Raw genomic sequence first — 27,297 nt, 5'->3', positions numbered from 1 at the left:
TGTTTTACTTAGCATAAAGTGCTCGTGTTTTTTAAGCATAAGGTTTATCCTATAGCATGTATCAATCAATACTTTATTATTTTTTTAATGGCTGAATAACACACTGTATGAATATACCACATTTTGTTTGTTTACTGGTTGATGGGCATTTGGATTGTTTCTACTTCTTCGTTCGTAAGAAAGATGTTGCTGTGAAGATTCATGTACAAGGTTTTGTGTGAACATATGTTTTTATTTGTTTTGAGAATACACTTAGGAATAGAGTTTATTCTTTTTTTTTTTTTAAGTAGGCCTTTACTTTATGAGAGCATTTCAGTATCTTTTATGATTTTGAGTATTCTTTGTTTTATTCCCAGTATTCTCTCCTATACTTTTTTTACTTCTCCTGCACATAGTCCCTTGGAAAATATCTTACACATGCCTATAGCTTCAGCTATCATTGATGCTTATTAGATCCCCAAATCTGTGCATCCAATGTAGAATTTTCTCTTGAGTTCCAGGCTCATTTCCAACAATCTAATAAATCTCAGTTACCCTTATTTTTCCCATTTAAAGCCTGCTTCTTCTCTTGTGTTCCTTATCTCTGTGGTGATTTAGTCACCTAACTCAGTTATGCTAAGGAGTTAAACTAAACTCTGCCTTCTCATTTTTTGGTTATTATTATTTTTAGAGGTTTTTCCTGTTATTCATCACTTGTTTTCTCCATTATATTCTCACTGCCCCTACTTGGGTATTCCAACATAATTTGTCATATGAACTCTTTCTGCAACCTTCAAACCTTCATTTCATTATCTAGTTCATTCTCTAGCGCTACCAGAATCAGTGGCCTATTTAAAAATGCAAATCAGACTATGTCACTGTCTTACTTAAATCCTTTTAGAATTGTATGGTATTTATGAGATGAAATTAATATTTTTTTAGGATAGCATGTGGAGTTTTTCATAATATGCCACTTACCAGACTCTCCAGTCTCCTCTTTTCAACTTTATGATGCATTAGTATAACTTAAATCTATGATTTAGACTCTAGTAGTGTCTGCTGATATGATCTTCCTTCTTAATCTACTGAAAGAACTTAAAAGTAAGCATAGTTGTGCTCCTGCAAATTTTTTTCTGATACTTTTTGATAGACTTATAACTCAAATAAAAACCCAAAACCAAACGCCACAGACTTCAGGATGTTCTCTTTCTCTCTCTAGTTTTTTTTTTTTTTTTTTTAAGATTTTATTTATTCATAAGATAGAGAGGCAGAGGGAGAAGCAGGCTCCCTTCAAGGAGCCTGATGTGGGACTTGATCCCGGGACTCCAGAATCATGCCCTAGGTGGAAGGCGGACGCTCAACTGCTGAGCCACCCAGGGATCCCCTAGTTTTTTTTGTTTTTTTGACTTCTGGATTCTCATATGCAGTGTTCTAATGTTCTTTCTTTAGTTTATATCTACTGCTTCTCTAGACAATTTTTTTTTGCTTTTGTGATTTATATCTTAGTTATATTTGTCTCACCTTTATGAAACAACAATAAAAAAGTTTTCCATTACACATTTGAGGCTCTGAAAAGTTTGAAAGACTGGATTATACTCATTTATTCTCCAGAATATAATGCAAAATGTTTTATTATATAGACCTTCATAAAATGAAAATCTTTTATTTTAGTGAGACTTGTTTTAAGAATCTAATGAAGGTATAAGAACCAAGGAAATATCATGTATTAATAGTCATAGGTGTTGAGAGTTTTAAGCATACATCCTAACTTGATATTTCTCATAGAGGATCTAAGAACTTAATAGGCAGTTGTTCTTCTGGGTGTGTGCATATAATATTCCATAAACTTTTGAAATTGGTGCTTTCTGATAAGGAAATAAGATTATCATCAATACAAAGAAATGCTTTTGGGAAAACCCTTCAATCTAAAAAAAAAAAAAAAAAAAATAGGTGTAGTGTGATGAATTTTTTGTGACCAGAGAAAATTCAGGTAACTTAAAAGTTAAGAGAAATAATACTAAGATTATTATCTCAGTAAAGGAAAAAGAGAACAGTTAGGAGAAAGATACAACGTAAAAATCTTGTGGTAGAATTTAGAAACTTTTAAGGCAATTAGGAAAGACAGAGTAATCATTTAAATATCTTAAATATTTATTTATTTATTTTAGAGAGAGCCCATGTGTAAGCTGAGGAAGGGACAGAGGGAGAAAGAGAGAATTTCAAGCTGACTCCTCGCTGAGCACAGAGCTTGATATGGGGGGCTCAGTCTCAAGACCCTGAGATCATGACCTGAGCTGAAATCAAGTCAGAAAGTTAATCGACTGAGCCATCCAGGCTCCCTTCATTTAAGTTTTTTGAAAAATAATATATGGAGGGGCACCTGGGTGGCTCATTTGGTTAAGCATCTGACTTTGGCTCAGGTATGATCTTTGGATCCTGGGATCAAGCCCCCTCTTTGGGCTCCCTACTCAGTAGGGATCTACTCCCTTACCTGTTGCCCCTCCCCCCACTCGTGTGTGTGCTCTCTCTCTCTCTCTCAAATAAATAAATGGTATCTTTAAAGCAAAACAAAACAAAGCATATGGAGAGAAAGCTTTTAAATATATGCCCGTGAAGTGTAGTGCCTTGCATTTCATGGCATTTTGTTTTATGGTAGTGCCTTAGAACTACCCAGCTTGACTAAGTGATTTTAGATTTCGTGATGCTGCTAAACTTTAAGTATGACTTCTTGGCTTCATTTAGTAGGTATGATTAAAATGCTTATAGTGATAAAACAAATTATATATATATATACACAAAAAAAACAAATAATAACTATATAATAAACAATATAAAACAAACATTTTATATACATATTAAAGCAAACTACAATCCCTATATATGTACATCTAAAAGCAAACTACAATCCCTATATATGAAGATGTACACATATGTACATTTTTAAGACAGCATGAGCATGAGTGGGGGAGGGCTTGGGGGAAGAACAGAGGGAGAGGAGGGGGGAAAAAGAGAGAGAGAGAGAGAGAATCTTAAGCAGGCTCCATGCCCAGCACAGAGCCCAACAGGGCTTGATCTCATGACCTGAACCAAAATCAAGAGTTAGACACTTAACCTACTGAGCCATCCAGGTGCCCCTATAATTTGCTTTTATATAGTCCATTTGAAAACTAACATATCATCTGCCTGGTTTTCATTGTTCTGTTTCAGGTATGACTTTACTTTAGTGCTTTTTAGGTTGTTTAACAATTTATTTATTTAGTAGTTCTTCTTACTAGATTATAAGCTCATTTAGAGTAGGGGTTGAGTTTTATTCACCTTTATTTTATTGGTATTTAGCTTATCATCTACTTGATATTCCATAAGTGCTGAATGAGTAAATCACTGATTGTCAGTTGCTACACAGTCCTGGGAGAGGTTTCATATATTTTTGGACATACATTCATTTTCTTTGGGAATTAAACTTTGCATTGGGTGGTTCTTATTTCTCTCAGAGTGGTAACTTGGTTCTTTGCTGTAATAATGGAATTGGTTCATTTGTTTGTCTTGGCAATTCTCATTTTTATATAATTTTGAAATAGTAGATTAAAAGCTAAGGAGCTTAGATCTATTTTCACCAGTAATATATTGCTAATTGATTTCTATGTCCCGTTTAGTATGCTTTTAAATTTTCTTTAATTATGGTACTTACAGTTTGTCACGATCATGCTCATGAAACAAATCTCATTTGATGGAGGAGGCAAAGTGATGTCAACCAATTATTCATAAATATCTGCTATAGGATTGAGGATAAGTATGAATGCTAATTGATTTTAGGGATGAATGTTCTTCAAGAATGGAATCCTACTCATGTTTGTCATAACAGTTTGTAGGAAACTAGATCTTTGTTCTTTACATGTGTCCCCTCTTCATTTCAGGGAAGCATTAAGAAGGTAGGGTCTAAGAACAGAGATGAGCAATAATCATAGGCATAATCACAGCCTATTAATCTTTTGAGATTCACCATACATAATGAGTTATTACTGATAGGGGAAGTTGTTGCTATGATCAGTGTGGAGATTGAGAACCATTGATCTAGATCATGCTAGATCTAATTTCTCTTTAATCACAATAGACTTGATTTTCCTTCTTGCTATATACTTGGGAGTATTCTTTATTTTTATACATTGTTACATCCCAGGATGCAACAAATGCTACTGTTTGTTGAAATGTTTGTTTCTGTGCAGGAACTAATTTGACTAATAATATATAGCCTTGCTAAGTAGTATAAGACATGTACAATAGATAAGACAGTAAGACCTTTTCCATTTCAAATCAGCCAAGCTATTTGTCTATTGGATCACTCTAAGTTTCTGGAAGATAGGCTTCAGAGACTTAAGTCATAAACACAGAAAGATATTAACATTTGGATGGTGAATCAGCCACTGGGGAGAAAAAGTAATTTTCAGTATGCATGTTAACTACTACAAAGCAAAATGAATTTGTGAGTGTCTCATTGAAACTGCAAGAGAGAAAGAACCTGAAAAGTGAAGGGATTAGTATAAATGGAAATGAATTTATGAGAATTGCTTTTAAATTAATTAAATGATAATGCCATTAGCAATCTATTTAGAATGTTGCCTTTTTTTATTTTAGTGAAAACAAATTTATGATTTTTATATTTTCCATAGTTTTTTGTTTGTTTTACTTTAACCCCCTATAATGTCTTAAATTTCTCAATTTATACTTGTCATGGTAGTTTTTAGAAACTGGTTATTAAAAATTCAAAATTAAAGTGTGTCTTTTCTTTAGACAGAGATGACAATTCTACACTAACAAAGCAGGAACTTAAATTCATAGGTATGTACCAAATTCAAACTTTAAGAGTAATAGTGTTAATCTTTTTTTTTTTTTTCTTTCTTTTTTTTTATTTTATTTTAAGATATTATTTATCCATTCATGAGAGACAGAGAGAGAGGCAGAGCTATAGGCAGAGGGAGAAGCAGGCCCCATGCAGGGAGCCCAATGCGGGACTCGATCCTGGGACTCCAGGATCACGCCCTGGGCTTGGAAGGCAGGTGCCAAACCACTGAGCCACCCAGGGATCCCTGTAATAGTGTTAATCTTAATGTAGCATAGAAACCTTCCCATATAAAGCAGTAGTAGGGATCTGTCGTCCCAAAAATAATAACTGAAAGAAATTCTCCATAATTCTGGATGGTCTCCATAATTCTGGGATGAACTATTAATTATATTCTTTGATTGTTTATACTTGTTTGGACTTGTTATATTTCCTAAGTAAGACACTGCAGGGTAGGTTTTAGGATTTCTAAAATTACTTGCCTGTCAAGGGTCTAGATGCCTAGGTGTTTGATATTTAAGACCACTTTCTATCTATGACCCTTCTCTCTCATTAAGGAAAAGAAGAATCTGAAACCATACTCTATGATTTATAATAATTTTCTAATTGAGTAGTTTTCAAATACTTTTGGATCAGTTGAGAGTGTGTATATTCTGAATCCACTCATCTTAACCAGTTCATGTATGCATCTACTGCACCCCTTTTCCTCCCCTAAAATCCTCAGTTTCACATCTTAATCAGATTAATGTTGCAGCCTATGAGGACATGCACGTGGAGCTTTTCCTTCTCAACAGTGTTTTAGCCTTTTCTCATTTGGAAAGTATAAAGTTCTTTCTGTATCTAAAATCACAGTCATTTACTTTGGGGAAATAGTTGTATTGCAAGTGCATCCTTTCAGGAACATAAAATCAAAAAGATAAATATGTATATAAATAATTTTAAGACATATAGTTATAACTTCCTTAATGATCTTTAGTATAAAAAGAGTTCAAGGTCAGAGAAGCTTACTTTTAGCTGAGGGAGTATGCTGCCCAGAGACTATAATATTTTACCTGATGCTTAAAGAAATGAGTAAAATTGAGCAAGTTGGAAATTGGGATCAGGGCTAGACTCAAAGTCCCTGGAATAAAAGTAGCACAATTTGTGACACATAGGTCTGTGAAGTGATGGGATATTGGTATTTGACATGAAATATATGAAAAATAATAGCCTTAGATACTAGCCAAAGGAGTTGGAAATAGTTGGTAGTTGGGAAATAGTTTGAATTGGGGAAAAAAATAAAACATAGTTAGCCAGATGCACCTGGTGCATCTGGCTCTAGCATATAAGATTATTGAAAGAAAAAAAAAAGATTATTGAAAGAGCTAGAGAACAGAAAACCTAGTTAGATTTTTGTTGTAATCTAGCCAAATGTATTGAAGGCCTGAATGAGGGTAATGGAAGTCAGACTAGTGAGACATATATTACCCAAAAAGAACTCGTAGTATTTGTCAATAAATTGAATGGCTATGGCTGGAGAGGATGGATATTCATTTGCCAACAAGCTGTTCAGGTAGAGATGTTTAGCGTGCAAATGAATAGATGAGGTTAGAGTTTGGGCATGAAGGAGAATTGGAAATAAATCCATATAGGTGTTAAATAACAAACTGTGAGGTTGGTCATGGGTGAGCAAGGTTGGTGGAGAAGACAAAGAGGTTAGACCAGGTTTATTTTAAGATAGGAAAGTCTTTTTTTTTTTTTTTTTTTTTTTTAAAGATAGGAAAGTCTTAATAGGTGGAAAGGAGGACTCTGGAAAGATAAAAGGTTAAGATGCAAAAAAAATTTTTTTTTAATGAACCAAAGAACTGGACAGATGAGAGAGACAAGTAGGAAATTTTAACTTAAAGGAAGACAGAGGAAATAACTGTGGAAACATTCAGTATAAAATAAAAAATGAGTTTTTTTAACGTCCCTATTTGGGGTTAATTAATGTTTAAGTTAGTAGAAACTTTAGAAGTAGGTTTCCCCCCAAAAGAAATGATTACTTTCAGGTATACATTGATAACTTGAGTGTGTTTACAAAAGTGTTATCCTGTTAGTGTACTTGAGAAAAATATTTGAATGATTAAAAACTAGTGATAAATAATGATACCTAAATGTGTAAAGACTGTACTTCTCAAGTACTTTCTTTTGTAATCCTCAGTGTTTCCTGAGAAGTTATCTCCTCTCTTCCTCTATTCTTTATCAAGACTGTGTCTTTTATTCTGTTCTCTGCCTACTCCTAACTGAATCAGTCACCAAGTAGTACCTTCTAAATATTTTTTCTAATTAATTTGAAGTTTCCTATACATGACTTTTTACATTTAATTTATTATTTTCAAAATTCCGATCTCTCACAGCTGTGGGTTGGCTCAGATCCTTATCATCTCTTGCACAGATTGTTGTATTAGTCTCCTTATGGTTTTGTCAGTATAGCTGGAGTTGATTAGGTGGGCTGACTCAAGCCAATATGGGAGAAGTGAAGAATGACAATCATTTGTCATGAAAACATTACTATCAAGAATGCCAAATGCTGCTTATCTTACTCTTCTTAAAGAAATCTTGGGAAAATGAGTTATAATTGGGAGGTTACTTGGTTGGTGAACCTGACATCAGAATAAGGACAATTAGTTAGATCATGTTTAAAGATTATCACCATCTCAATAATGTTCTTTTTTCTCTGTATAATGCAGTTGATTGCTTTCTTAAGTAGCATTTCAGGATCTCTGGATATGTGTATGTGCATACTCCTGACAGCAGAAACAATATTTTTATATAATAATAGCTAGGTATTTGGAATTATGCTTCTCAGACATTTTTGTCATTATGCTTGTAGTATTTGGAGCAACTAATATATTATTCAAAAGGTGTGTATCAAAAACATATTCAGAGTTGTTTCTGGATGTGTCAAGATATAGGAGACCTTATTTATTTATTTGACAGAACACAAGCAGTGGGGACAGCAGGCAGAGGGAGAGGGAGAAGCAGGCTCCCCACTGAGCAGGGAGCCCAATGCAGGGCTCGATCCCACAACCCTGAAGTCATAACCTGAGCCAAAGCAAGTGCTTAACCAACTGAGCCACCGAGGTGCCCCCCCCCAATTTTTTTTAAAGATTTTATTTATTTATTTGAAAGCAAGAGAGAGGGAGCACACAGAGGGAGAGGGAGAAACAGACACCCCACTGAGCAGAAAAGCCTGATGTGGGGTTCCTTCCCAGAACTGTTGGGTCATGACTTGAGCCAAAGGCAGACGTTTAACTGACTGAGCTACCCAGGTGCCCCAAGACCAAAAGTAATCAATTCATGTTGGCAGTGCTAGAAAATCTAATTTTCTACCCAAATCAGTCCTAAAGAAACTATGAAGAGAAAATAAACCAGTGCATTGAACATAAAAGACATGAGGGAAAATAATAATTTGAAACAAAATATTTAAGAGAAACAAGTAGAAATTTTAGGTATACAAAACTGTAATTGTCAAATTGAAAAATGCAATAGATAAATAACAATGGATACAGTGAGGAACAAAAATAATTAATGGGTTTTATATATATTTAAAATAAACACAATATGATACGGAGGATAAAAGTAAGACTTCAGATCAAAGGAACCCCAGAAAGGGAGAGAGAAAATGGACAGGAGGAAATAATCTGAAAAAATAAAATTCCTTAAAAAAAGATGAGAGATCTTAGATTAAAGTGGCCCATAGAGTGCCAAAGGAAAAAAAAAAGTGTAGGAAAAAAATCCTTGTCTACACCTATTATAGGAGACGTTTTAAAATATCAGAGACAGGAAAAGAATTCTAAAACATGGACTATTATATTAAGATGAAATTCTTTTTAGAGAGAGATCTATAAGGACTATATAGAAGTAAGTTCAGTTCTAAGATATGAAAGTCTAGATTTAAATCATTTGAGATTTAACAGAGGTAATTATAGAAAAATCGGAAGTAATAGGAATATAACAATTATAGTTGTATTTCTTATAGCATCTCCAGAATTCAATTATCAAATGATATTTAGGTAGCTTACGTAGCAACTTGGAAATATATCTGTGGTATATTTTCCCTGACACCAAATCCAGAACAACAAAGTATATATAATGCATAAAATAAAGGATTATCAATTTCTTATTATATTCTGTTTTCATGGTGCTCATGTTCTATTGGAAGAGTAAGAAATATAAATGAATAATTGCAGAATAAAACATTAGACAAATTATGATGGCTATTTAAAATAATAGATTTGAGAGTACTTTTTTTTAAAAGATTTTGCTTATTGGGGCGTCTGAGTGGCTCAGTGGTTGGGTGTCTGCCTTCGGCTCAGAGCATGATCCTGGGATCCAGGATCGGGTCCCACATCGGGCTCCTTGCAAGGAGCCTGCTTCTCCCTCTGCCTATATCTCTGCATCTCTCTCCGTGTGTCTTTCATTAATAAATAAATAAAATCTTTTAAAAAATAAAAATAAAAGATTTTACTTATTAATTCATGAGAGAGATCGAGAGGCAGAAACATAGGGAGAGGGAGAAGCAGACTCCCTGTCAGGAGCCTGATGCAGAACTAGATCCCAGGACCAGGATCATGACCTGAGGCAAAAGCAGACGCTCAACCGCAGAGCCACTCAGGTGCCCAGGGAGTAGTTTTGTTCTTGTCTTCATTTTTAAAAATTGATTGTGGTCATTGCTTATGTGTTTTTATTTAAATCATAGAAAACTTTTAATGAAGAATGGCAAATTGTTTTAATAGCTGCCACACCGAGTAAGAGTATGTTCTTCATTTTCATTGGCAATTTTTTTTCCTACTACACCTTCCTTTTAATTTCCTTAAGCCAAAGAAACAGGAAAAAAAATCACTGTGTTATGTACTTCATGATATTTGTCATCTAGATCTAGGTATATGATTGATACTTTAGGTAAGTCTCCTTCTTAGTTGAAATACTTTCCTTCGTTAATCTGACTACCTGTATTTCTGACCACCTGTATTTCTATACTTCATCTGAGCTAAGCTTTTTTAGAAAAAAAAAAAATCACACCATGTATACACTCATTATTATAGATTTGTGATACTAGCCTTAACTGACATATAAATTGCTTGGCAATATTAATGTACATCTCTAAGAAACTCTTTTGCCACGATTGTTTTTGTTTGTTTTAACTTTTACTGCCAGTGAAAATTTCATCTTTTCATCACCCAATTCTGCAAACCTACTTGATACGCATCTGTCCTCTTTTCTTTTTCTCCAGTCCTGCTTGTAATCCAAGGCTAGTCTTGTGCTCTAGATCTCTGCCTTCTGTGCCCTCTTAGAGACCTTGTCATTTTAGTTGCTTTACCCTCTCACCATCACTTTTCTTTTCCCATCTACATGCTCTAGTGTTTTTCCTCTTGAAAAGGCACGAAAGAACCCAAAGCTTCCTTTGATCCCACATTCCTATTCATGTACCTACCCCTCAAACTGTTCTACCTCCACTCCCTCATTTAAGATTTTTCTCTTTGTTTTTGGTGATATGTCTGAATGTGACTTTATTCTTCTTAAGACCTCTTTGCTTCCTGATTGAGTGAATTCATGTCTTTTATCAATTCGGGACTGTAGCCATTATATTTTAAAATCAATAGATCAATATTCTTCCTATTCTTCAGTAATTTTTGTTAGCCATATTTGGACTTTCATTCTGTCCTTTATGTCCCTTAACCTTGCTTTTATAATTTCCATTTCCTAATCTCTCTGTGCTGTATCTGGGTAGTTTCTTTTCATCTTTTTTTGGTCCCAAACTCATCATCTCTTTAGCTCTATTAATTTATTGTTTTACCTGCTTATTAATGAGTAAAGATTTTTAGTGAACATGTTTTTCCAAATTTTTGGAATTCTTTGTGGTCTGGTTTGTTTTTCTTTTTCTTCTCTTGTTTTTAAGAATGTGTAGTCCTTTTCTCATATCTAAAAATACTCTTTATTTTGAAACAGTCCCAAACTTAAGAGTATAGTATACAGAACTGTATCTGCGCAAATCATTTGAGTCTAAGTTGCAGATAAGTACCACATCAGCCATGAATACTTAAGTAATCTTTACAGATAAGGACATTTTCCTGTTCACAGTACAATGATCAATAAAAGGAAAATAACATCACTGTAGTTCTACCATCCACTCTTAAGATGCTGTTCAAATTTTGGCAGTTGTTTCAGAATTTTATAGGATAGTTATTTTTGGATTTGGTTAATTTTTTTTTCATTATTAGTGTCATGTTATGTTTTTTTTTGGAGCAAGATACCACACACATGATCCATTGCATGTATCATATGGCACATAATCCAGTATTTCCAATGAAAAGGTTTTCTTTTCCCCTTTATAATTAGTATATATATTTGGAATTAACTGTGAAACTATATAAATATCCCATTCCTCATCAGACTTTCAGTTTGTCAGTATGGACTTACAGATTTGTGTAAGTTATGATCTATTTATTGTGATGCTCAGATTGTTCACAGAATAGCTGGTGGGAGCCGCTTTAAGCTGGCAGTGTGTCCTTTTGACATATCCTCATTATTTGAAGCCTTCCTTATTTTCTGGTATTACAAATATATTCGTTTTCTTTTGCTGCCATAGCAAATTACCACAAAATTAGCAACTTAAAAGCATTCAAGTTTATTAGCACGCAGTCAGGAGTCTGGGTTGGATTAGCTGGTTTCTCTGCTTAGTCTCACAAGGCTGGGATCAAGGTGTTGACTCCCTGGGCTCTTAGTATTAGGAGACTCTAGGATTAATTCACTTCCAAGCTCTTTTAGGTTGTTGGCAGAATTCAGTTTGTTCCTTGCAGTTGAAGGACTGAAGGTCATCATTTCCTTTCTGGCTGATGGCTGAGGGGTCTCCCTTAGCTCCTCAAGGCTTCTTCTTTTTTTTTTTTTTTTTAAAGATTTTATTTTATTTATTCATAGAGACAGAGAGAGAGAGACAATGAGGCAGAGACACAGGCAGAAGGAGAAGCAGGCACCACACAGAGAGCCTGACATGGGACCCGATCCCGGGTCTCCAGGATCACGCCCTGGGCTGCAGGCGGCGCTAAACCGCTGCGCCACCAGGGCTGCCCAAGGCTTCTATCCCATGCTTTTACATGTCACATCTTAGAGCCAGCAGAGGTGAGTTGAATCCTCTGACTTCCCCTTCCAAGGTGAGATCTCTCGTTTTCTCTTCTGTTAATCTCCCACTGACTCTTTTGCCTTTTGTCTTCTGTTTTTATGGGTTCATGTGATTACACTGGGCCTACCTATATAACCCAAGATTTTCCACCTATTTTAAGGTCATCTAATCAGTACCTTAATTCAGTCTGCCAAGTTTCTTCACAAGTAGTACTTTGATTAGTGTTTGAATAATTTGGGGAAGGGAAGTATGGGCTGGTGAGTGGGTATCACTAGAATTCTGTCTACCTCAGCAAGATATGCCAGGTTCCTCTTTTTTATAGACTGTTGTTTCTTTCTTACACTTTTAATTCCTCTGTGTAGGTTCTTAATCATTTAAAATATTCATCTCATAACCTTTATTTGCTCTATTTTCTAAGGTTTTTGAAGGACAGTAAAATAATAGTGTTTGTGTGTGCTAATTTGTGATTAAGGGGATTATTTTCTTCTGTGTTTTCTAACTTTGTACTGTGAACTCATTTTATAGCCTGGGTCGAGGATTTATCCCTTCAGAGAGGTTTTGTATTTGCTTCTATTGGATACTCAAGTGACAGTATCACCTGGCCCCATCTTAATTTAAATTTTGGGATTTACCAGACCAAGCACATAATGTAAATTCAGACCCAGCCCCTGTTTGAAGGAAAGATTGTGGCAATAAATTCTAAGGGCAGACTTTTCATCTTCTATCCAGAGCTCAAAGCTAATTGGACCGACTCCCTTGTCCTTTCCCTATGCTGTGAATATTTGTGTTTTGTGTTTTGTAGGGTTTTGGTGGGGGAGTGGTGTTGCAGGTGCAAGGGCTGATCTGTCGTTCCCCAGAAATATAGCTCTTGTAAAGTCTAATCTTTTTTTTTTTTTAAAGATTTTATTTATTTATTTATGAGAGACACAGAGAGAGAGAGAGAGGCAGAGACCCAGGCAGAGGGAGAAGCAGGCTCCAAGCAGGGAGCCCTATGTGGGACTCGATCCCGGGTCTCCAGATCACACCCTGGCTGAAGGCGGAGCTAAACCGCTGAGCCACCTTGGCTGCCCTGTAAAGTCTAATCTATATAAACAGGATCTTACCAGGCTTAATTTTTCATCCATTTGGAGGCCCAAGGTGTCCTCTTTTCCTTGTGGGCATTAAAGCCAAAGCTCCTAGGTCACTGACACAAGTTGGCTTCTTTAGGAGCAACCTATTAAAGCTTTTTCTTGTACTTTCCTTAGGATTTCCCTTACTGTCTTATGGGCTTAATTGTTCATTTTTAGGTCATTTTTTAAGTAGGGAGGTTTTGGGGTTGCCTGGATTACCTCATTGCCAGAAATAGAAATTCTCCCATTGATTTATTTTTCAAACCACTTTATGCTGGCTCTGCAATTACTGCTGTACTCAGGTCAGAAATAGTTTTCACACTGCCAAGTCTAGTGGATGTTCTTCAGTCATTATCCTAGATGATATCTTAGCATATTTGTTTTTGTTGAGACTTCCAGCTACTGGAACCTCCTTTCCTTTCCTTTCTCTCTCCCTTTCTGGTCCTATCCTGTCTTGTTCTTTCCCTTACCTGTTCTCTTCTAACACTATACTTAACTTGGCTGTCCTATTATTTTGACCATTTCTTACTAATGTTCTTTTGGCTTCTCCTTTATCCTAGTTTAGTTTGAAATTCTTTAAGGCTCAGTCTTGAGCCTTTGCTTTTCTCACTCTAAAATTTTAACCAAATTTAAGAACTTAAAATCTTGTGTCCAAACTATTTCAATAAGTACTTAAATTATCTCTCTGATTCTGGTCTCCCATTGTCTTTCAAGGCATTGTTTACATTGTATCCAAGATGATCTCTTAAAAATACAGTTCTGATCGTACCACTATCTTGGTTAAAATGCTTTAATGGCTTCCTGTTAGAATGAAACTGAAAAGTCCTTTATGACCTGCAAGGTTCTACATGAGCTGGCTCTTAGGGTGACTTCTAGCTTCATCTTAAGCATTTTATTTCTTTTCATATTATACTCCATTGGCTGTATCAGTTAGGGTTCATTATATTTAAGCCACAGAAGTGAACTCTTTCAAATTTAAGCAAAAAAGGAATTTATTGGATATGTACAGTTATTTTAGAAAATTAAAGGAAATACCCTATCCCTGACCTCCGAGAGGAGAGAAATAGGGTAGATTCAAGGGCTAGGTAAATAAAAATTAATAGAATCCTTGTATTACTGCCATTAGATTAACAGGTCTGACCATTTTCTGCCCTTGTGTGTATGCCTTCAAGATTTAAATTCCCAGGAGAGACCATTTCAGCTTGGGTTGCATATTTATCCCTGGGCTGAGAGCGGATGAAATGGGGGAGGGGTACTTTCTTGAGAGAAAATAGGATGTTATTTGGACACGAAATGGGAGAGAATTCTGGGCAGATAAAAACAAAAGAAATGGATCTCTCTTCCTTTTAGTTTGTGTTACTTCTTCACAGAGGCCTACTCTGCTCATTTTAATTAAGTAACCCTTATATTCTGTCACCGCATAGTCTGCTTTTTCATTATAGCATAGTATTTGTGTGATTATTTAATGTCTGACTTCTTCACTTTAAAAACCATAAATGGAAGGATGATACCTATTTTTTTTGTTTGTAGTATCTTTGTCTAGTGTTTTATCTGGGTATATTAGGCACATAATATTTGTAGAATGTTGTAGAAAACAGAGTCAGCTATGCAATGTTTAATTGATTATGTCAAAATAACATTAAAAATACTTTTAGAAATTTTATAATGAAATAAGAAAACATGTTAAGTATAAAAGGATTAAAAAATTTTAATATATAGGCAGCTGTATGAAGCTAAACAAAACCATGGACTTATATACCAAAAAGTTTGAGGATACATAAGAATGTCAACAGTGTGTGTGTATGATTTTTTCCCTGTTTTCCCATCTATTTAAGATTTTTAATAATTAGTGTGTATTATTTTTATAGGTAAAATAAAAAAGAAACAATACAGAATTGTCCATATCTTTGTAAAAGTAGAGCAGCCTAAGAAATTGTTAATGCTTGCCTAACGAGATTTAGGAACACCTGTATTCCATCAGGATGGCCAAGAGTCTCAGGAGAGAAAACTCTAACTTTCTCTAAATTTTATTTTACCCTCTTTGAGTAATGAATGTGTTGATTGTATAGAGACATATTCCACTATCTAGAAAGGGGAAGCCAGAATAATCCTGTTCTTCATCAGTCATCAGAGGGAAAGGAAATTAAGGCAACATTAATAAAGGAATCTTTCTATTGCATATATTACTCTGTTTACTTTTTTCAACACTAATAGATGTTGTTCCTCCTTTATATTTTATAATATAATTACTATTTATCAAAAGCTTAATGTGTAGTAGACAGTATACTAATAACATTAGATTATGCCTTACATATATTAGTCAATCTTGGCACCAGCCCTGTGAAATCATTGGTGCCATCTTCCTTTTAAGTTGAAGTGTATTAGATTCAGAGAGGTTCTTTGCATGAGGGAGCAGGATTTGGATCCTCTTAACTATTTTTATACCATATTAACCTCCAGAAGAGAATATTCAGTCTTAGGATGTAGATTAGGGATGACTTAACAAGTTTAGTCATTTACTAGGTTAAATATTCCTCAGGACTATCCCATTCATTTATTATGGTTCACTGCTGAACAAACAACTTGATGTGGTACTGATTTGGCCTTCCAGGCATTTTGAAACTGGGAAGCAGGAACTCTTGTTGGTGAACACTAATATTTATGTCATTGGTCACGTATATTGTGTATTGTTTTTATGTAATTGCCATGGCATACTAGTAAAAGCTTAGGTCTCAACAATGTTTTCTTGGCCCTATCTACCTTATACTGCTTTTCCTAAGATCACCATTTGTCTTCATTTTTCCAAATGCAGTGGGCATTTTCATTCTGTGTCTTTTAACTAGTCTTTAAGCATCATTTGATACAGTTGATATGCCCTTTCTTTAGATTCTTTTCTTAGCTTCGTTGACACTATACTCATGTTTTTTTTTTAACCTCACTGATCTCAATTTTCTTTGCAGATTCCTTTTCCACACTAACCACCCTTGAAAAGTTGGGGGTCTTCAGGACTTAGTCCTAGACTGACATTTTCTCTTTTACAAGCAAAAATGCACTCTTTCTGTTCCTTTTTTCAACACCTCAGTAAATAATGCTTCTAATCACTAGTCAATTCATTCATAATACTTTTCTTTATCTACCAAATATAACTTATCATTAAGTTGAGTGCATCTGACTTCTAGATGCACTTTCAGATTCATCTTTTTCTAAGCTTTTCCATAACACTACCACTTTAGTTTTGAGGGACATAATCTTTTACCTAGACTGCAGAATAGCCTTCTAAATGACCTTTTTGTTTCCACTATTCCTCTTTTTCAGTTCATTTGCCACATAGCAGTTAAGGGGATGATCTTCTAGAAAACTGTCATGCTGTATTTGCCTTTGGTATCTTCCCATGGGTCTTAGTAGGATTTCTAAGCACCTCTACATGGTTTGCAAAGTCCTGTGTGATCTGTTCCTTCCCTTCTCTCCAGTTTGTTCTACTACTCTCTCCACTGTGCTTTACCCATATTACCTAATTTTTCTTTACTGTTTCATTGTTTTTTGAACAAGCTTTTCTGCTTTACTCTGTTCACTTAACACCTGCCTGTCTAGACTTTAGGTCTTCGTTTAAGTATCATTTTTTCAGACAGATATTTTCTTCTTCCTAACTTGTCACTAATGGTACTCTTTCTCTTCAATCATAGCATTTGTCACAATATATGGTTACCTGTTTGTTTTAATGTTTGCTTCCCTAATTAACTTATAAATTCTTGGAGAACAGAGATTTTGTCTATCTTGTTCCCCACTTTATTCCCTACTCCTAGCATAGTACCTGTCTTCTAGTAGACACAATAAATATTGGATGGATGGATGAATTAGTGCATCATTGCTACCCTTTATATCATTCTATATCTCTGTTTCTACCTTCTATCCTGAACAGATGACTTTCAGGTATTTTCCTAGAGTTTATGCATAAAACAACATATACCTTGTGGAAGATGGAAATAGAGTAGGTTAAATAGAAAGCAGTTACAGAACAACCTAAGGAGGATTATTTACCTTTTGAATAAAGTTCTGGAGGTCTTAGTAAATTATTTTTTCATACTGTACCAATCATACCCTGAGGTATGAGGGAGTTTAGGAGAGTCAGTGATTGTTATCTTCAAAAAAGATTTAGATATTTATACTGCCTTATCTTGATAGGAAAAGAAGATTTTATTTGTTCTACTTATAGTAGTAACCTGTATACCAGACAGTTTCAAAGTGTGATCACCACATTGAACATTTAGCTGTGCAGTTTCCTGTTTATGCTCTAATGCAATATAAAACAAGTTTAGAGATTGGAGATCCTCAGTCACCAGTTTTTTGCTTTTCAGTGTTACACTTTTATGTATATTATTACATGTGGCAATGGTATTTTCAGTTTTGAAAGAGTATTAGGGACATTAGAGAACCTGATAATTATAATACTGTACATTCCTGACTTAAGGATAAAACTTTAATTACAGCAATAACTCTGAAGTAGCAATGGCTACCATTATGAAAACTTAGTGTGTATTAGGCACTGCTACATGGTTGTTTTCAATTAAAAGCCTTTAGGATAGCTCTTACTTGCTTTTATAGAGAAGAACAATATGGAGGCTCAGAAAGTTTATGTAATTTGATTAAGATCACCTAGGTGGGAGAACCAGGATTTTTGTCTCAGTCCAAAAAAGTTGTGTTGTTTTTCCTTTTTTTCCAGCATAGTGTCTCCAGCTAACTTTTAGTTTTAAGAGTTAGAGATTCCATGTATGTTCTCCACCATTAAAAACTTAGATTATGGGATCCCTGGGTGGCTCAGTGGTTGAGCGTCTGCCTTCAGCTCAGGGCGTGATCCCAGGGTCCTGGGATCAAGTCCCTCATGGGACTTCTTGCAAGGAGCCTGTTTCTCCTTCTGCCTGTGTCTCTGCCTCTCTCTGTGTGTCTCTTATGAATAAGTAAATAAAATCTTAAAAATTAAAAAGAAAAAGGAAAAACTTAGATTATTAGCAGTCTACTTTTAAGGTACTTTTGCTGCAGAAGCTGAGTTTTAGTGCTTTTCTCTGGAACTCCTCTCTCTGTCTCTTCCTCTGAACTTAAGTTGTCCTTCTTGTCATGTGTCCTTATGGTACCAGTATTTCCCTCCAATATCATAGTAGCTTATGAATACATATTAGCTCTGCTGTGAGACTATTAGTTCTTTGAAGGCAGAACTCGTTTCTGTTCTTTGTTATCTTCAGTGCCTTTTTTATAAGAACCTCAATAAATATTTATTGAATGAACTATGAGGTAATGAACTTTTAAAAAAAATGAATTTTTCTCAGGAGTATGTCCCTTGGAATATAAGGTTTATAAATACTTGTTTCATTTACATGCTGTCTCTTTTCTGTCCTTCACAGCCAAAATTCTTAAAAGAGTTCATCTTGCCAAGATTCATTCTCTCATTTAGTGACTCCCCTTTTATGGACTGACCTTAAATATCAATGGAATTATTTGATCTGTTTCTTTGAAATTTTCTAAGTGATTTTTTTTGAGATTCTCTTTTCTTATTTTGTTCTTTGTGATGTTTGTCTTTAAGTGGTAACATTCTGTAGGATTCTGTCTTTGGGCTTCTTGATCATGCTGAAAACTTTCCCTGGTTGATCTCATTTTACCGTTCCTTGGCTTTGACCAGCTTCCACATTAGGAGTTGTAAATCACATATTTATAGGGACCAGATCGGTAACATAAATGAGTGACAAGGTGAAAAAAAAGGAATGACAGGACTGAGCAGCCCCGGTGGCACAGTGGTTTGGCGCTGCCTGCAGCCCGGGGTGTGATCCTGGAGACCCGGGATCGAGTCCCGCATCGGGCTTCCTGCATGGAGCCTGCTTCTCCCTCTGCCTCTCTCTCTCTGTGTCTATGAATAAATAAATTAAAAAAAAATCTTTAAAAAAAAAAAAAAGAATGACAGGACTCTGGTGGATTTAAGAATCTATGTCCTAGCCAAAGCTCCAGCAGATTATTGCTGTTTCAGAATATAGAACCCAATATTGACAAGAAATTAGAATTCACTTTTAAATGTGAAGTTTGAGGGCACCTGGGTGGCTCAGGGTCTCATGACTCTTGATATCAAGCCCTTCATTGGGCTCTCCACTCACTGTGCTCAGCAGGGAATCTGCTTAAGATTCTCTCTCTCTCCCTCCCTCCCCCCCCTCCCTCCACCCCCTTCTCCCCCACACCTTTTCCCCCTCCCCCCCACTCCTCTCCCCCTCCACCAGCTCAGGCATATGATGTCTCTCATATAAATAAATCTTTAAGGAATATTTCTAAATTAGTTTTTTTAAGTGAAGTTTCAATGTTTCTAAATATGAATAAATTTAAGATTTCAACACAGGACAGGCCAACAGAAAGCCTTCTTGAGTTTTCATGAGTTTCTGCTAACTTTATTATTCTTCTGACTCCTGGATTTATATCTTCACACCTGATTTTTCTGAGCTTCAGGCTGATCCTGTTCTGTTCTAGACTATATAGAAGTTCTAGACTATATAGGAGTTCTGTGTTCCACTGCCATCTCAAAGACCATCATGATTAACCTGAACTTCAAACTTGTGTTAGGAATTGATTTCAGTAGCTATGAGTATGAATCCTGATTCTACCATCTATTGGGCCACTAAGCAAATTATTTCTTTAAACTTCTGTTTGCTCTTGTGAAGTAAACAGTAATGTTTACTTCATTGGCCTATTATGCTAGCATGGTGACCTACATATAGTAATCAAATACTAGATGCTCCCAGTTGCTATTCCTGCTTCAGTGACTGGTATATCACCACTCCAGTGCCCACTTAACAGTCATCCTTGACTCCTTTTTATTTATTCTTCAGGTCCTATTAGGCACCAGTCCTATGAACTTTGCTTTTAGGTTATCTCTTGACTACTATTACTTTAGCTTAATCTCTGTTTTTGCTCTTCAGTATTATTATAGCAACCCTTCAACAGCTTTCTCAGTCTCTAATAAATCTCCTCCCCAATCTAGTCCTAGCGTTGTGCCAATGATTGATGTCTTGCTTAAACATCAGTCTGATCACACCAAGCTTCTGTTTACAATCCTGTTCAGTGGCTTCCTGTTGTGTAAATTTTTAATGTTTTGGCTTTTAATGTTCTTGATCTAATTCCTGCTTATTTATTAGCCTCATTTCATGCATAAGCTGTGGATAGTACTTATGTGTTCTTATGTTTCTTCCTCAAACCATCCTTCACCTCAGTTCTACAGCTCCTTTAGAAATAGTTCTAAAGGCATCCATTTCTTCCAGTAAGTTTTTTGACCCTCATCCTCTTACCCCAGGTCTGGGTTAGATACCCCTTTTTATGTGCTCAGAGCCCCTGAGGATGTCTCTATCATAGCACTCTTCACAGTCTTTTGTAATAGTCTCTTTTTTCTACTAAGCTTCTTGAAGGCGGAGACCACATATCTTGAGTGGCTTTGTATCTCCAGGGCTTAGAATAATGTCTGGCAAACAGTGAGCTCTCAGATGTTTGTGCGATGGATGCATTTGTTGAGTGAATAAATTATCTTTTTTTCTGGAGAAATTGTAGATATAAAAAGGATCTTAGGACCCTTAATTATGGTTGTAAGGCCTTTAAAAATGTCCCAATTCCTTTATTTCCCATGTTTGAAGATTATGGGTACTTTTATTTATTATGAATCAATAACATTTATGTTTAGAACAAAGTAAATCATACTATTAATATAAATAATTACTGTTGCCTTCAAGGGCTGTAGTTTCTCAGATTGATTGATTTTTATTGCAACCCACTTATGTTCATTTTTCTTGCTTTCCTCTTGTTATAGTGTCTAGTTGTTAGGATCTTACTGTTTTCCTACCCTCCCAGGAGCCTTGGTTTATATCAAGATTTCTCAGCTTCCACGTTCTTGGCACTATGAGCCAGATAATTCTTAGTTGTGAGGAGCTGTCATGTGCATTTTAAGATGTTTAGCATCATCCCAGGCCTTTGTTACTGTGTGTCCATAGTGCCTCTTAGTTTTGACAACTAAAAATGTCTTCAGACATTGTCACACATCTTTGTGGAGCAAAATCATCCCTGATTGAGAACACTACTGGTTTATAGATATTCCCATCTCTCACTTTTATCCTTAAGGAGCCTATTCTCTGTCAAGCATATTAGCATGATCTCCCATCTTTACAAAAAACAAACAACTTTTTTTTTTTTTTTTTGGTAATTCCTCTTTCATCTTAACTTTTGCTCATCATCTCTCGCCGCCTTCTTCCCATCTACTTTTCAGAATGAATTATTTCACTTATTTCTCCCTTTCTTTCTGGCTTTTAATTCCATGTACCTCTGAAAATGCTTTCAAGCCTTCCATCCTCTTTTCCTGTGTTCCTGGAAGTGAATATTACCATCACCTAGTAGTTCACGTTGTTGTTCTTAATCCTCTGTCCCCCTACATCCCTGCTCCTCCTCATCCACCCCATTCAGTCATAAAATCTGTTTATTCCACCTTCTGAATATCTCTAGAATCCACTTGTTAGTCTTTGGATCTCAAGTCTAGTTCAGTTCCATTTTATTTTCTATATTATAACTTGGATGAGTTTTCTAAAATAGTCTCTTCCCATGTCAGACCTTTTTTTTTTTTTTAAGATTTTATTTACTTATTCATGAGAGACACAGAGAGAGAGAGAGAGGCAGAGACACAGGCAGAGGGAGAAGCAGGCTCATGCAGGGAGCCCGACGCAGGACTCGATCCCAGGCCTCCAGGATCACACCCTGGGTTGAAGGCAGGCATTAAACTGCTGAGCTACTGGGGTTGCCCCAGACCTTCTTAATCATGAGTTCTGGGGCTCTAGTATCTGCATTTTGAAAAGCTTTAGTAGGTGATTTTTATGCAACTCTATAATCGCTTCATTTTCCTATTTAGAAATATTTCTTTGCTTTTAGGAATTCCTAAAACCCTTACTGTTGTTTTTATATGGCACTTCCTGATGTGATTGCAGGCTTTTAGCAAAGCCATTTTTGTTAACAAAAAATGATTTAAATTCTTTTAAACAAGTGTTTAGTGACAAGTCAGTATTTAGTCATCTAGTTATTGATACAGCACCCATAAAATTTATCACTGAGGGGAGGGATCAGGAGGAAATGTGGGCATTCTAACTTAATGATTAATAATATGTGTCTATAACAAATGTGATGGCTAAGTTATAAAATATTTAAAAAATTTTTTCTTGCAGGTATTTATAACAGCAATGATGTAGCAGTATCATTTCCAAATGTGGTATCTGGCTCAGGATCTAGCACTCCTGTCTCCAGTTCTCATTTACCTCAGCAGTCTTCTGGGCATTTGCAACAAGTGGGAGCACTCTCCCCATCAGCAGCATCATCTGCAACCCCTGCTGTTGCTACAACTCAGGTAATCATTACAGTGCTATGAAGTAACCTGTAGATGGCTTTGTCGTTTTTGAAAGTGAGTTTGATTGGAGAAGAAAGAAACCTTGTATAGAAACCTTCCTATATAAATTCCTATAGGAATTTATAAGTATCTCCATTTGTTTTGACACGTTAGTGGATATAATAGACATTTTTATGTGATATTCATGAGAAAGGACAAAAGAATACATTGTCATTAACTGATTCTTTTCAGTTTCTGAGTTTCTAATTTTTCCTGATGATGTAAACTAATAATTTGGTGGGAACTTTTATTCTTTCTTAACCAACAGAGCCACCTAGGTGCCCCTACTTTTATTCTTTCTTTCAAAAAGTAGGACTTAGTTGGGTGACTGGCTGGCCCAGTTCGTAGAGCTTGTGACTCTCAATCTCAGGGTTGTGGGTTCAAGCTCCCAAGTGGGTGGTGTAGAGATTACTTTAAAATCTTTAAAAATAAAATAAAGAGTAGGACTTAGAAAGTGTGAACTAATTTTGGACTTCTTTAGTTTTAAACATTCTTTTTATAATTTAAAAAAATCACAGAAGTGCTGTATGATTATCTGCTGTCTAAATTTTCAAAAACCAGTGTAAGACTGGGATAAAGAGTGGGATTGATCCCTACAAATACTGTATTGTTTTCCTTCTAGTGGAAGAGAAAGAATGTACATAAATACTGTAAATAAGTGACTGTGTTGGTGATTGTGCATTTATCCCTTTACTTTTAGATCTGTAAGGTTACTAGTTTTCAGGAATCCTTTAAAAACAAAGCAAGAGGGATCCCTGGGTGGCGCAGCGGTTTGGCGCCCGCCTTTGGCCCAGGGCGCGATCCTGGAGACCCGGGATCGAATCCCACATCGGGCTCCCGGTGCATGGAGCCTGCTTCTCCCTCGGCCTGTGTCTCTGCCTCTCTCTCTCTCTCTCTGTGACTATCATAAAAAAAAAAAAAATAAATAAATAAATAAATAAATAAAAACAAAGCAAGAAAATCATATCTTGCTTTTTAAATCAGAAAAATCATAATTTTGCATTATACAAATAAGGCAGTAAGTAGGCACAGCTGCGTGTGCGCGCGCACACACACTTTACCAAAGGTAATACATTAAAATTTCTAAAGTATATTTTTTATCTGTTTAGAATTCTTTATAATTTTACCCAAACCTCTAGTAATAAGTCTCTTAGTGTTTAGAGAAATTTTTAAAGATTTTATTTATTTATTTATTTATTTGAGACAGAGAGAGAGAAAGGGAGTGTGCAAGCAGGGAGAGGAAGAGGGACAGACAAACTCTGTTGAGCACAGTCAGTCTCAAGGCTTGATCTCACAACCCACAAGATGATGCCCTGAGCCAAGATCCAGAGTTGGATGCTTAATTGAGTGAGCCACTTCAGATGCCCCAGGAGAAGTTTATAATGGAGACAAAATTTCTAATTACAGTTAGTTAAGTAGGTTGTTTGTAGGTTGCTGTAAATTTATGCTTTATGTGTGTGTTCATAATTTACATTGTACAGGCCTTTAGAATATGTACACACATTTTAGTATTTTCTGTAAGCTGTACATCAAAGTGCAGTATTAGTTATTTTTAAAGTATGTAATGGTACAATGCAAATAGTCACCATTATAATTAGGTCAGGTATTAGAATAAACAACAGTTCGGCACAGAAAACCAATGGCATGATTAGTGGTATCATGTTTGAAAATGAAAGTTAACTATGTGGTGAACCTCTCACCTGAATAAGGGGAGTTTGACTAATTTAGAAGAGTTTTTTGTAGCTCATTTCACTAGCCCTGGTGAGGTAGCCAGCATACCAGGGGTGTGGGGTTAGAGAAGGTGAAAGGATAAATGAGAGAATGGTTCTTGTAAATAGTTTCATCTCTTTTAATTAAGTGTAGCCATATGCTGTTGATAGCTTTCTATCCTTGGACAAAGTCTCACATGAACATTTTCAGCGTGCATTTTTCTTTTCTTTCTTTATAAAAGTCTGTTTTAATTACTCTCTGGTTAATTCCAGGCTGAATTAAGCAAAAATCTCATTTCTTCTCATTCATTATGTTTGTGGTTTTGGGGGTTGGCATTAGGGAGGTGGGTGGGGGAAGTGGTGGTGAGGAGAAATTTATAGCTAGAGGGAGAATTCCACTTAACATATGACTCAACCAAAGAACAAAGAAATCATAGTTGCAAGTAATCCAGGATTCAGTCCAATTAAAATCCTTAGTGTTTATCCTCTTTCCCTGTTTCAGTAAGATGGGTCTCTTATAAATATGATCATCTAGTTAGACTCATGCTGCATGCTGAGACAACGGCATCTATGATTCTGTCTAGCAGTCACTGCTTTCTGCCTTCAAGCTGAAGCTGATTTAGCCTGGCTTATCTGGTGCTGCTGTAGCAACCATCAGTCTCCAGGCAACTGAGGCACGTTGACCTCTCTGTTGAACTGAGTGCAGAACTACTTCAATTTAGCTGCCGGAGACAATAGTATTGGTATTGAATGTGCAAAATGTGAATTTTCTAGGCAATGTGCTGGAGAAACAATACAAAAATATTTAGAAGAAATTGAATGTTTAATTGGGACTCTTCAGATTATGATGTACTTGGTAATTGAATCTTCTCTTCAAAAATGACAAGTTTATTTCTGTTTAACTTTCATATAGGCCCTGTTTGTTTTCAAATTGCACAAGGCATTGTGTTTAGGTAATCAAATGGTAATCTGTTATTTAGAGTTTCTTTATAGGTAGTTGATTAGCAATGCTATAATTGAGTTAATTAAAATTACTAATATTTAAAATGTAATTATAGGAGTCTTATTACAGTTATTAAAAAAAATCATCACACCAGCAAACAAATGTTTTAAAAAATATAAATCAGAGAACAGAAATGCTAAATTTGAATAATATTTTTGTCTCCCTTACTTTTTTCCTCCCAAAAAAACTTAATGAAAGTAGTAGATTTTAGTGACTGGCTTGGTGCCAGTATGAAAATCCAGAGGTCATTCTTGATCTTTCTGGCCTTGGTTTTTTAAGTAAGATAGACAGGCCCCTTGTTTAGCTTATTTGTTGTCTTAAGAATTGTTCCCTGGAAAGTGGTCAGGGAGGTAAGATCAGGAAGAGCTTAATAGAAATTAAAAACTGAGAACAGAATTGTGCTTTTAATGGAGGAAAAAGGAGACACTTGTAAAATTCTAGGGAAAAAAGTAATGCTTAGCAGCCCTAATTTGAAAAAACCTTTAAAAAATGTTTGATAATCTAGTTTTATATTCTTCAGTGTTAAATCCCTTTATTTTATTTGTTTTTAGAGTAATTATTCTTTCACAGAAAACAGGAATATAATTAATAGTTTCTTAACATTATTGGAAGATAGAACTACTGTCCGTGTGGGTTTGTTTGTTTGTTTTTTTAATGATGTGCTCTGTTCTTGTATCATGAGTAGAGGTATAAATTAGTTTCTGTAGGTGTGTCATTAATTTTTCATTTTACCTTTCAAATTCCACTCAGTCTTCTAGTTCTCCGTTAATTCTGTTTCTCTTTTGGGAAAAATTCAGGTGCTTTTTTTTTGAAGGATGATTCCCTTAATAGAAGAATTTAAGACCAAATGTAATGAAAAATGGTTGTATTATATTCTGCATTCTGGGCTTTGCTTTTGGGCATAGTCTTCATGTAGATAACCTGATTCTTTGTTTACTCTGTGTTACTATTATAAAAAAATAAATTTAAAAATAAATGAAGGAACTTTCAGGGTTTATTTATGTGATATTCAGTAATTGCAGATGTTTAATATTTTTAAGGTACAATTAGTTTAGTGACTAATGTTTTGCACATGTCTGGGAGACTTTTACTTCCATCAGCTTTGACTGTTTCTTTTTCCAGTATGATAACTTTGGTATACGTGAGTGTGTGGAGGGAGTTGTCTTTAGATTTCGTAGTCCTCGATTTCCTTTCAGATAATGTCTGCACTTCCATTCTGTTAGAGAACACGGTTCCATTTCCTAGGCAGATAGACCTGACTTCAGAGGATCTCTGACTTGATTGGTCAGACTGAATGTTTCTTTTATGTTTTAAGTAATTTCATAATAACTTGTAATTTTAAAGATGTTAACATTTTGTGCAAAATAAGTTTTTATAAAGTGCTTTGTAATGTCACTTACTATTGGGTGATGAAAAAGTTAAGTAACTATGCGACATCACATGTCTAATAAGTGGTGGAACTAAGTTTTGGAAACAAGGCAGTCTGACTCCAGAGTCTGATCTCCAAGTTTACTAATCATTACTATAAAATGAATTTCCCAGTGATGTGCCTCTGCGTCAAGAGGTATCTCTTTGAAAAGCATTGTTAGGAATTTTACTGTGTTCATTTGTGTGACACAATGCCAAATAGAAATTTGAGTCAGAAATCTTGAATTCTTGGAGCTTTGCTACTCACTAGTGTGACTGTGGGCAGATCTTAATTTGTGGGTGTCGATTCTTTTTGTGTGTAAGATAAAATACTTAAAAATACCTGTCCTCTCTCTTATGAGGACTGATATGTTATGAACTTCAAATGAGAGTAAGTACATTGTAGACCATAAAGTACTTTGGATTTAATGGTTATTATACTGGTGTTACAATTATTATAGGACTCTTAGTTTCAGCTGTTACAGAAACAGCCTGTTTATCAGTGAGATAAATTGTACAGAAGCACTTCTCTTCTTAAAAATAGTATTAAAACATTTTCTGTTAAAATATATCATTCTATGTTAACATAGATATATGAATTTTAGCTATTTTTAGATATAGCTGTTGACTGAGGTCTTTCCAGTTCTTAAATTATTTCAATAGCTGC

General features: G+C 35.4%; 1 protein-coding gene across 23 annotated transcripts in view; it reads left to right on the top strand.

The window, feature by feature from the left end:
* Positions 1-27,297, top strand: part of MLLT10 (MLLT10 histone lysine methyltransferase DOT1L cofactor) — a 250,792-nt gene that overhangs the window by 198,234 nt on the left and 25,261 nt on the right. For 17 of the 23 annotated variants that reach the window (XR_012030838.1, XM_072825420.1, XM_072825416.1 and 14 more), the window contains 2 exons: positions 4,768-4,815; positions 22,294-22,472. Coding sequence is in view for 22 of the 23 variants with exons in the window: in XM_072825420.1 (XP_072681521.1) it covers positions 4,768-4,815; positions 22,294-22,472 (227 nt within the window). In the remaining variant the exon portion in view is untranslated. The remainder of the gene's footprint in view (positions 1-4,767; positions 4,816-22,293; positions 22,473-27,297) is intronic. The other 6 variants (XM_072825419.1, XM_072825417.1, XM_072825421.1 and 3 more) reach the window with 1 other exon arrangement.

The sequence above is a fragment of the Canis lupus genome, chromosome 5 (assembly GCF_048164855.1).
Source record: "Canis lupus baileyi chromosome 5, mCanLup2.hap1, whole genome shotgun sequence".
NCBI lineage: Eukaryota > Metazoa > Chordata > Mammalia > Carnivora > Canidae > Canis > Canis lupus.
Note: the sequence above shows the minus strand (reverse complement) of the source record. Positions and strands in the feature narration are given on the sequence as shown.